The sequence below is a fragment of the Vombatus ursinus genome, unplaced genomic scaffold (assembly GCF_900497805.2).
Source record: "Vombatus ursinus unplaced genomic scaffold, bare-nosed wombat genome assembly UNPS02015255.1, whole genome shotgun sequence".
Lineage (NCBI taxonomy): Eukaryota > Metazoa > Chordata > Mammalia > Diprotodontia > Vombatidae > Vombatus > Vombatus ursinus.
The window spans coordinates 35,857,357-35,868,983 of NW_020955033.1; the positions used below are offsets into that span (position 1 = coordinate 35,857,357).

General features: G+C 36.9%; 1 protein-coding gene across 1 annotated transcript in view; it reads left to right on the top strand.

Moving 5' to 3' along the window:
• Window positions 1-7,078, top strand: part of LOC114031809 (ras-related protein Rab-12-like) — a 50,795-nt gene extending 43,717 nt beyond the window's left edge. Inside the window, exons 4-7 of the mRNA XM_027846949.1 lie at window positions 1,600-1,738; window positions 2,755-2,844; window positions 3,479-3,583; window positions 5,090-7,078. Coding sequence (XP_027702750.1) covers window positions 1,600-1,738; window positions 2,755-2,844; window positions 3,479-3,583; window positions 5,090-5,203 — 448 coding nt within the window. The 3' untranslated portion in view covers window positions 5,204-7,078. The remainder of the gene's footprint in view (window positions 1-1,599; window positions 1,739-2,754; window positions 2,845-3,478; window positions 3,584-5,089) is intronic.
• Window positions 7,079-11,627: the final 4,549 nt, after the last annotated feature.

Consider the following 11,627-nt stretch of genomic DNA (forward strand, 5'->3'; position numbering starts at 1 on the left):
ATTAGAGGATTGTAATGTTCACCCATCCAGTCAAGGTGTGCTCACAAGGTGTGGGGGAGAGGCTTATCCGTGATCCCAGGTGCTCTGGTGCCATTTGGGCCCAGGTGAAAACTTACATAGGAAGTTGTAATTTGAGGATCAAGAAGAAACTCCAGTTAGTTTTTGAAGTTAAAGGGGAGAAAAGCCAAGATGCAATTAAAACTACATAGATTTACAGGATAGTAACTGATTATTGTGGGTTATGAAGTTCTGCCTCCAGATTGCCTGGCCATTGCCAAGAGGATGGTTATTAGGCTGTTCTTTCAAGTGAGGTTCAAAGTCCCTCTGATTGAGGGGCTGATAACTTTTTCCCTTAGGATTCCACTTCCAAGTCCTAACTCAGATTCCATAGGGCTGAGAGGAATAACCTTCCCATGCATAAAGACCAAGCCAAGGGAAAATAGGTCTTAGATATTAAGATAGTTAAGGATAAATTGTCAATGCATGAGCATATTCTCTGGAGAGAAATCCATCATTTTATACTCCTTCAACTAAGGATGAGTGACATTTGAAGTTACAGAAATTTTAATAAGTAAAAGTATCCTCAAAGACCTCCTAAGAAAGGTCATAGAAACCACAAACCAGCCCTTGTTTTGAGAGACCCTAAAACAACAGCACTGTAAAACTAGAAATTGGGTAAGTGGCAGGGAGTGTATTTTTAAGAAAATGAAATTAGGAAGGCTGCTGTTGTGATTACGATTGATGATGATTGATACCCATTTAGGTATTAGAACAAAAGCCAAGAAAGATGGACAAGATACACTACGATGACACATCAGTTTCAGGAAAGTTGGGATTGCAGCTTATCTTTATAGTAACTGTGCTATTGATTTGAAAAACTTTGCTTTTTTGTGCTTCATCCAATATCTTAAAACAGTTTTTGAAAACCCCAAACAATAAAAAGGAAATTAATCATCAGCCAACAAGTATTTATGATGTTTCTGTTACATGCTGGACATTCGAGATAGAGGGACAAAAATGAAACATTCCTTGTCCTCAGTAAAATTAACATTTGTTTGTAAATACCTGCCTTCCTTGCGTGTAATCAAATTACATTGTTTTCAATCACTTATGCTATTATTTTCACATTGCTTCTAAGCTGTGTGTTTGGATTTTTGTTATTGTTTATTTTCATTCTTTGTGAAAATTTCATTTAAAGTTTTTTTCTTTTTTGCTAAGTGGCTGATTTCTCTCTGAAGTTCTGCATTCATGTGTTTCAGTGCGATATAGCATCACTATCATTGCTTTTTATGTCTTTAAGAAGAAAAACCTCACTCTGAACATATTGCTCTCCTTGTTTGTAGGCCATCCCCATTCTAAGTATCCTTCTATAATTAAATGTGCCCTCTTCTCCTTTAGTTGATAGCTCTCTATCAAGGAAACTTCTGTTTTGAGGGTTCTTCTGCTCTTTTTGTAGACCATAACTATTAAGAAGAAATGTTACACATGTATTACCCTCCCACCACATAGATTTCTGTATATAGAATTTACACCAAATATAGAGCATCTTGTTTATGAGTTGATGGAATCCTTGTGCCAATGTTTATTATTCCTTCCTAGGGACACAGCAGGTCAGGAAAGATTCAACAGCATTACCTCAGCTTATTACAGAAGTGCCAAGGGAATCATTTTAGTGTACGATATTACAAAGAAAGAGACATTTGATGATCTACCAAAATGGATGAAAATGATTGATAAGGTAGGCTTTGCATATTTCTCACGAAATAATATAAATTAATTATATATTTTTGTCCTTTAAAGATAAAAAGTTTTTAAATTGTATATAACCCCCATCCTCCAAAAAAGAAACTCTAGTTTTCTAAAAATAACATTTTTAAGAATAAATTGAGGTTTGATTATTTACCTTATTTCCTTTAACCACCACCACCCCACCAAAAAAAATGTGTTTAAAGTTCCTTAAACAGTGAACTACAATTATGTGTTCTAAATATAGTTGGAGTTTGGGGAGTCCAAACCTGTGATTTCACCAGTGTGGATAGTTCTGTCTCTGAGTACTTCCTCTACCATTGCAGACCAGCAAACTCCTGTCTAGCGTTAGAGAGTTGTATTAAACGCTGAGAACTTACAGATATTTCCCACAGTCACTCAGGTATAACTTGGACCTCAAATCTTCACAATCCTGCTAAGACCAGCTTTCTATCCATTCTATATTCTTTACACATATGTATAGTGTAAAGTCAAATAACATGTCCTGTTCATTTTAGTAAGTATACTATTAATACATGCTTTCTTTAAAAACAAACACTTTATTCTCCTGTTGTCTCCAACAAAAATCGCCAGCTGTCCCCACTCCTCTGTAGCAAAAGTCTGTAATGTCACTTTAGACATACCTGGGCAGTTAGGATCAAGGCATTACATTGGGAGACTAGTGTGCACCCACCCACTTCATTGGCTGCTTTTGTTTTGTGCTCGAGCCGCAGCACACACTCAGAGGAAGAGTTCCTTAGTCACACATCATTATAATCAAAACAAGAAAGAAAAATGCTCAGTATATTTGGCATTTTTAGAATCAAAGTGTCTCTTAATAAGGGACTTAAATCCATAGACTTCCATAGAGAGCCTAAATCTTTTTCTCTACAAAAAAGAGTGTGTTTTCAGATTTCTAAAATCTGAATTACAAGATTCTAACCATTGTTTGGAAGAAAAATCTTGTATCTCCAGGGTGCAAAACATTATCCTGTTTTAATTCTACAGTACGCCTCAGAAGATGCGGAACTTTTGTTAGTCGGGAATAAGTTGGACTGTGAAACTGACAGAGAAATCACTAGACAGCAGGGTGAAAAGGTAAGAGAGATGGACTGAACAGGACTAAAATGAATAGGGGCTGTAATTTAGCAGTATTATATTCTGCTTTTATAATTGATTTTCCTTTACTTCTGGTCACTTAATTCATCTAAATATGGAGAAAGAGTTGCTTTAGCATACAGAATATTTGTAACACTGGTTTTACATTATTTGGCCTTTCATTTAAAATATTTTTATATGTTATTATCTTATTTTGAAGCAATTTTACTTTGGTCATGCTTTCTTAGGCTTCTTTTCTAACATTGTAAGCTTCGTAGGCTTTCACTAAGGGCTTCAGTATAAATAGGCAAAATCATATTCAGATTTCCCAATTTCAAATCTACCAAACTTTGTAACTGGTTTGATTTAAGGAAAATTTTAACTCTTAGAATATAAAAACTTGTATTTGTTTAACATATAATAAATTTTTGTTAGTTTTTATGAAATTCACAGAATTTTAGAAGAAGTTTAACCCTATTTTACAGATGAGAAGCTGAGCTACAGAAACAGTTATGTATCCATGGTCAGACAGCTAATAATAGCTGAGCTAGTGCTAAAGCATAATTGTATCATGCTGCTGCCAACAATTAAGAGTTTTGGTTTTTAATTTTTTTCTTTAATCTCTTTCCAATAGTTTGCACAACAGATAACTGGGATGAGATTCTGTGAAGCAAGTGCCAAGGATAATTTCAATGTGGATGAGATATTTCTAAAACTTGTTGATGATATTCTGAAAAAGGTAAAATTCTTTTTGTTATTCCCCACTGGATGTGAAACCTTGAACTTTACCACTTGCCATGACTTGGTTTAAAGACTTTAATATGGAAATTAAAATTCCCTTGGTTACTTTGAACGACCAGACCCAGATACAATATTAAAGTATGTCATTGATCTTCACTTTAACCATCACTGAAGATATGGCCCTAGGGCCACTTAGACCACATAAGAATTTGCAGTGCAGGTCAGAGCTGATATGTAACACATTTCTTTAAGTACTTAAACATCGAGGTTTTAATAGAATAACCAGATAGGATAAAAGGAACATGCTCTGTTACCAGGTTCCATTTGTTCCCTTTTTTTTCTCACTTGAATTGAAATGGATTTATTTACACAGGATCTCAGTACCTCTTGAGTACTGAATACTTTTAAAGTGATACTTATCTTTCCATCATTTCTGATTTTTTTTTTGAAGAATATTATGCAGCATGTAGGTACTTACCACAGTCTTAAAACCAAGGAGTTACAAATCATTTTTGAACATGTTGATGATTGGCTTATACTCAAAGATTTAAACATAATTTTTTTTTTACATAAATGTTTATTTAACTGGTGTTATCACTTATGTGAAATCTTCTGGGTTCAAACATAATTTCAAAATTTTTTAACAAATTTATTGATCTCAAAGCTTGTCTATAAAGGCATTTATACTTATGGTAATATACTTCAGTGGAACAGAACCTCATTGGTGTGGCTTTTCTCTCCACTTGTATAAGCTACAGCCAATCACGCGCCTTCTCATCCTGAATGATTTTTGTTTCTTAGAACCTCTGCTTTCTTTGCTAACACTCCACCAGCATCATGGTGGATGTGCAAGAGGCTACATTGAACTGGAAGTATGTTTTTCATGTGTGCCATGAAGCATTCAGCATGGGCAGCTTCCTGGTAATGAGGCTGTTGCACTTCAACAGACTTGTCCTCAGAGCGCAGATCAGGGCAGTGACTCTAAGGAGCTGTCCCTCCATTGACTTTCATGCCACAGGGAGGGGACAGTGGAGATGCAGTGATTATAAGCCCTACCATTGGCTTTTTGGACCTCTTTTGCCATTTGGGTTAGGCTATTTTTTAAGGTGTTATTTTTTTCAGTATTTTTTTGGGTCTTCTTTAGCAAGTGCGGTTTCTTTCTTTACCAATGTACCAAATTATGGTTTTGTAGAAAACATATTTCAGTTAATCAAAAAAGTAATTGAAGCATTGCTCTTAACTTTTTCCCCAAAAGTAATGGGCCAGATGGGCTTTAATTTGATGTGAAGCTAAGTTTCTCAGAGACTCATTTTTTAAAAAGACTTTGCAAACTCCAAAGGGCAGTATAAATGGGAATAACAAGTCTTTTTGGGGTTGTTATGCAGGTGTTATTTATTTAGGAGTTAGTAAGATTTTCACTTCTGTTTAGTTTTTACTGTTTGAAAAACCTGTATAAAGGTAACTTTGTTAAATACTTACACGTTCTTTCCCTCTCGTCTTAAAGATGCCTCTGGATGTTTTAAGGAATGAATTATCCAACAGCATCCTTTCCTTACAACCAGAACCAGAAATACCACCAGAACTGCCTCCACCAAGACCACATGTCCGTTGCTGTTGATTTGCTCCTTAGGGACATAGTAAAAAAGATTCTTGGGAAGGGGGAAGAGTATCTGTTCAACTCTGCGCTACAATCATTCTGACAACTTCATGTCGCACTTTGTTATCCAAGTCAGAGCTCCACACTAACCTGTAAATATGCAAATATTTAATCCTATGTAGGATTCAACTATGTAACACATTACACACAACACACACACACACACACCCATACATTTGTATATTTCCTTCATTATCTCAGTGTTATAAATATTGTGTAGGCACTGGGGAAACTGCAGTACTCCTGATACAAAGGAGTGGGAGAAATGAAATCTATAATACTACAAATAAATGTTTTAATAGTTCTTGTCAATTATATTAAAATGGCAGAAATTATTCTGGTATGAAGAGAGTATTTGGTGCTTTGCTAACTATTTTAAAGATAAATTTGTAAAACTGAAGAATTTTTTGAATAAAGCTTCCCTAAGTCATGGTTTGTTTGTTTTTTTCTTTATTCAAAAGACTTTTTCAGCTGTAGCATCTTTGTAGCATTGGAGTTGTTCTGCAGCAAAGCAAAAATCCATTTGATTTCCATCCTTTAAAAAATATTTATTTAATAGTATGTTAATAATTATAGCCTATAACTAGAGTTAGAGATATTGGGCTTGACTTAGACCTAAGAGAACAATATTGCTGTCACAGTTCCTTAATGAACAGACTGTACAATATACTTTTAAGAACCACAGAGTTCAAGTAAAAGAGATGTATTTGAAACTATTACAGATGTTAAAATAACGCTGTTGTTCTAAGCAAATCCTGTTTAAAGGAATTTTTTGAAGATACCTTTCCTATATCAAGGAACATATATGTATTTGCCTGATATCTTGATCCTTTTTAATGGTAGAAACAAACAAACCCCCCCCCTTTTTTTTTAAGTGAAACTTAAGTTCTGTCCAGCATATACTGTATTCTATTTTTTGTTGGGGTGGATTGGGGGAGGAGTCTGATAATGAATTTGTGAACTCTATCTTTGGTATATCTTTTATTAAGCTGCACTTTGTTTAGTTAAAGTAAATAAGTAGTAACATATTTGAATAACTTTGAGTGTCTTGAATTGTCGTGGCATTGAAAAGCATTGTGGTCTTTCTAAACTAATGAAGTCCAAATAAAATTTTGTATTTATGAATGACAATGAAATTGCTGCCATTATTTGTGTTTATTATAAAATGTGTATATATAGTGATGGCTAAGTGAAAGCATCCTTTATGAAGAATAAATTTTGTATTTTAAATATGTTTTATACAGAAAAGTATTAGTCCTAGGAAGGACATGGATGTATGCGCTAATACTTCAAAATATCTGTAATTGCATTGAGTACTCCTTTCACCTATAAATAAACTTTACACCCAGCCACCCAAGAGATTCTGTGGCTGAAAAAGTCATCACTTGGTGGTCAACCGTGTTTTCTGGTTCAAGCCTACCTCCCCAGCCATGTTACAGTGAGTACTCCCCCTCGCACACTCTCACCGCTGTTCCTCACAGATAACACTCCATTTCCCATCTCCACACCTTTGCACATGTTGTCCCCCTCATGCCTGGAATGCATTGGCTCTTCACCTCTGCACTTAACAATCTCTGATTTCCTTTAAAGCTCATCTTCAGTGCTGCCTTCTCTAAGGCTTTTCCTGATCACCCCACTGCCAATGCCTTCCCCCGCAAAAAGATCATGTACTTGTTTTGCATGTTTTTGTATGTACTTACATGTGTACATGTAATGTCCTCTCTCTGTAGAATGTAAGCTCTTGGAGGGCAGGAACTATTTCACTTGTCTTTGTAACCCCAACACACTTAGCATACTGCCTTGTATATAGGGAGTTAATAAATGCTTGTTAACTGACACCTTGGTGTCATCTTTGATTTTTCACTCTCATCTCCTCCACATATCGAGTCAGTTGCCAAATTTTGTCACATCCTTCTCCACAACATTACTCTGATAGATATAGATATAAATACATCCCTTGCACTCAAAGCCACATCAAACCCTCATCACTTCTAACCTGGGTTATTGCGATAGCCTCCTCCTAATTAGTCTCCTCATTTCGACCCATCCCCTATGCAACTGTCAAAGTGACTTTTACTAGGGCAGCTAGGTGGCGCAGTGGATAGAGCTCTGGTTTTGGAGTCAGGAGGACCTGAGTTCAAATTTGGCCTTGGACACTTGACACTTACTGGTTGTGTGACCCTGGGCAAGTCACTTAACCCCAATGCCTAGCCAAAAAAAAGTGACTTTTACTAAAGAGCTGACCTGGCTATGTCTACTCCATCCCCACTCAATATCTAGGGCTTCCATATTACCTCTAGGATCAATTATAAACTCTAGTCTGGCATTTAAAGCTCTTCTCAGCCTGGTTTCCTCCTATTTTTACACATTTCGTACAAAAAACTTAACTCCATGCACTTTGGTCTAGCTGTAGGGTTTGAACCAGGTGGCACAGTGGTTGGAGTGCTAAACTTACTTTCAGGAAGACCTAGATTTGAATCCTGTCTCAGCCACTGACCCTGTGCAAGTCACTTAACGTCTCAGCCTTAGTTTCTTCATCAGTAAAATGGGAAAGATGGCATCCACCTCATAGGGTTATAGTGAGGATTAAATGAGACAGCATGTAAAACACCTTTCAGCCTTATGTAAATGCTAATCACATTGGTCTATTTGCTGTCCCTTCCGCAATCTCAATGGTTTCTAGTAACTTACAATATTCAGAACTCATATTTAATATGAGAAAACTGAAGACCATAGCAAAATGACTCATGCCCAAGGTTACATAGCTTGCAGAAGTGGGATTCAACCACAGGTCATCTGCATACAAATCCAGTATTCCTTCTACAATACCCTGCATAACCATTAAGGAACAAACCACCAACCTAATTCCAAGACTGAGGCTTGGATATCAGCTCCTGCTAAGTATATCTTGTAGAGGATACAAGGAAAGAAAAGACAGGTCTGTCCCACCCCACCTGTCTCCTGCCTGATCTCAGCCTCCTGTGGGAAAAGCAGTGCCATTCCATCATAGCTGTGAAGGTGAAGGGAGAGAGGGCCTTTCATTCAATTTCCAGCCTGGTCGTCTTCCTCAAGGAAGGAGAGTTATCATCACTCCTGCTCCAAGCCCTTGCTCCTCCCAACTGTCCATCCTGAGACTGTAATACTACTGACTTTGAAAATCTTTGTAAATTTTCACTTAATGATTAACGGTTCTTACCTGGTCCTACCTTCCCTTTCCCAGTGATTCTGAACCCTATGCAGGTCATCATCCAAACCCCATTTCCCATTACTGATTCCTTCTCCTGTTCCCCTCAAACCCTCCTTCCCCCAAAGTCTCAAAACAAAATCTACCAAACACTGTGCCTTCTGGAATGCCTGTTCCATAGTCAATAAATTCTTTCATCTTATTCCTTTCCCGATCTTAACATCTTCTGGTTCACACTGAGGCCTGGCTTCTTCCTGATGACGTGCCAGCCTCTTTGGCCACCCCATTTAGCACTGGTTGTGCTTTCACTCACAGGTCAATTTTGGGGACTTGGAGTACTTGTGGCCCAGTAAAGTTTAGAGCAATAAGTATTCTGGTGATGCCGAATTGCTGCAATCATAGAATGCCATTCTTTTATTCAAGGGTCAAGTATTTATCATGTGGCTTATTCATTTTGTTTGTGATCATTTTAGTCTGCATTTCTGCTTTTTGTCCACTTACTAACTTATTGGTAACTCCAAAAAATAGCAATCTAAAAAAAAATTCTCATTGCAAAATTAAAAAATTTTAGAATGATTGAGCTAGAAAGGATGTCAAGAATTGTTAGTCCATTCCTTTAATTTTACATGTGAAGAAACTGACAGAACTTTCCTGATATCTCTGTGGTCAAGAAGGTAATTAATGAGAGAAGTAGGACTTGAACTCAGGTCTCCTGCTTTTCAGTCTGGTACTTTTTTTGACTATGTCTGTTTTACTGTTTGAAGTTCATAGATTTGATGGGTTGTTTGTTTTATTTTATTTTTTAGGTCCTTTTTGTTTTCTGAGGTTTAGTTTTAACAATAATGATAGTTTGCACTTACATAGTTATAATTCTCAAGCACTTTCACAGATACTGTCTATATCGCAGGTCATTGTGAAGATAAATGAGATATATGAAGTACTTTGTAGAACCTTATAATTTGCACCTTATTTTTAGTTATCTTTCCTATGATCTCATTTGAAACACGCAGTAATCCTTATGTGGTGGGCAGGGCAGTTATAAAGCTACTTCTTCATTATCTGGGTGAAGAGAAGGGACTAGAATTGCAGAAAGAGCAATGGAAACCAGCATTGGATCATTGGATTACATTTTGCTGCCATGGAATCCAATCTAATCCAATCCAATAAACATTTAAACAGTGCCTGACACTGTGCTAAACCTAAACCCTAAGAATACAATTAATAAAAAAAAAGATAGCCCCTGTCCTCAAGGAGCTTATAATCTAAAGGGGAAGACCACACAAAAGGAGGCAGGAAAGTAGAGGACACCATGGGGTAACCTGTAGGAAAGGATCTTGCTCATGACATTGAAACCAGGCAGAGCAGCACATATAAAGTGGAGCGGGATTCCGGACTGCAGGAACTAGGGAGGAAATTGCTAATATTCAGTCCCCATAATTACTTAAAAAGGAAAAAAATCCTCATGAGGGAAATGGGGAGTCTTACAACCTCCATTTCCCAATCCTTTTCTTACTTTAGACTTCTGGTTATTTTTGTATGCTTTTTTTGTTAGTTGGAGTTTGAGGAGTTTAAATAATTTTTGTTAAGTGGTTAAAATATGTGAAGCAGGGCTGAACAGGAGTGGAAGGATAAATGCTGCTTCATGATATAATGAAAGAATTAGAGATCATTATTACTGGTGTTCCCGCATCCTACCATGTAAGGTTTAGCAATCACATTCTGTTAAGATGGGTTGTCGTTTTTGTAATAGTGACTCCCTGTTGTGTCCGCTTATCAAAAAGCTTTACTATTTAAAGGAGTATTCACAAAAAAAGTACTGCTTAAGACAGGTCAGCACTTGTTATTAAGAAATCCTTCTTTGGCCTAGAATGTTATAATAGGATTTTACCAATAATTAGCAGCAATTCAAGTAGGACCCCTAACCCAGCCCACCATTCCAGTTATTAATAATAATAATAGTGTATGTTCAGTCATTTCAGTCGAGTCTAACTCTTCATGACCCCATTTGGTATTTTCTTGGCAAAGTTACTGGAGTGTTTTGCCATTTCCTTCTCCAGGTCATTTTACAGATGAGGAAACTGAGGCAAACAGGGTGAAATGACTTGCCCAGGGTTACACAACTAGTAAGTGTCTGAGGCCAGATTTCAATTCGGGAAGAGTTCCAAGCCCATACTGAGCTAAAATGAGGGGACTCCAAGAACTTTTTTAGCCCTAATTCTATGTTCCTGGGATCACACTCCACCCCCTAAGACACTTAACTGGACAATCACTTAACCTCAGTTTCCTCATCCATAAAATGAGAAGGTTGGACATGATGATTTCTAAAGTCCCTACCATCTCTGAATCTACAATCTATGAAAAAAGGGAGAAGGCTTGATTCCACAGAGTACAAAGAACCAAACTAGGGGCAGCTAGGTGGCACAGTGGATAGAGTACCAGTCCTGGATTCAGGAGGATCTGAGTTCAAATCTGACCTCAGACACATAACACTTAGTAGTTATGTGACCCTGGGCAAGTCACTTAATCCCATTGCCTAACCAAAAAAAAAAAAAAAAAAAAAAAGAACCAAACTACAAGTTTCTAATGGTATAATACTTTAGTGTAAAGACATCGAACCATAATGGATAGGTGTTTGAATCCTTCCTCAAACATCCTGGATATCATGGGCAAGTCATTTAACCTCTGGTCAGTTTCTTCATCGGTAAATTGAAATAGCAATGCTTGCACTAGCTATCTTAAAGGATTATTGCTAGGGAAGTGCTTTGCAAAATATAAAGATATATGTGTATACACATATACATGTATATATATACATAATCATTATTATTGTTCTACAGATTTCAGGCCAAGGGTAACCAGTTATTCCATCGTTGCTACTTTGCGTGGGTGGAGCGGGGGAAAGAAATGATAGATCTGGAGCTTTGGGTACCGAAGGGATTTCTTTTTAATGTGGCCACACATCACAGATAGTTCTGCTCCATATAAAGGAGTTTCATTCCCAGGAGATTTTTTAATAAAAGAATGTATCACTCTAAGCTTTCCAGGGTGTGAGTCAGTATTTGGTAGAATAATAAATATACCGAGAAGAATTGTCAATAAAGACTATATGATTTTGAGCTGAAAGGGACTCAAATTCATTTAGCTTAGCCTTCATATTTTAAACTTGAAAGAGGCAGGAATTCAGGGAGAAATGACTGCAGA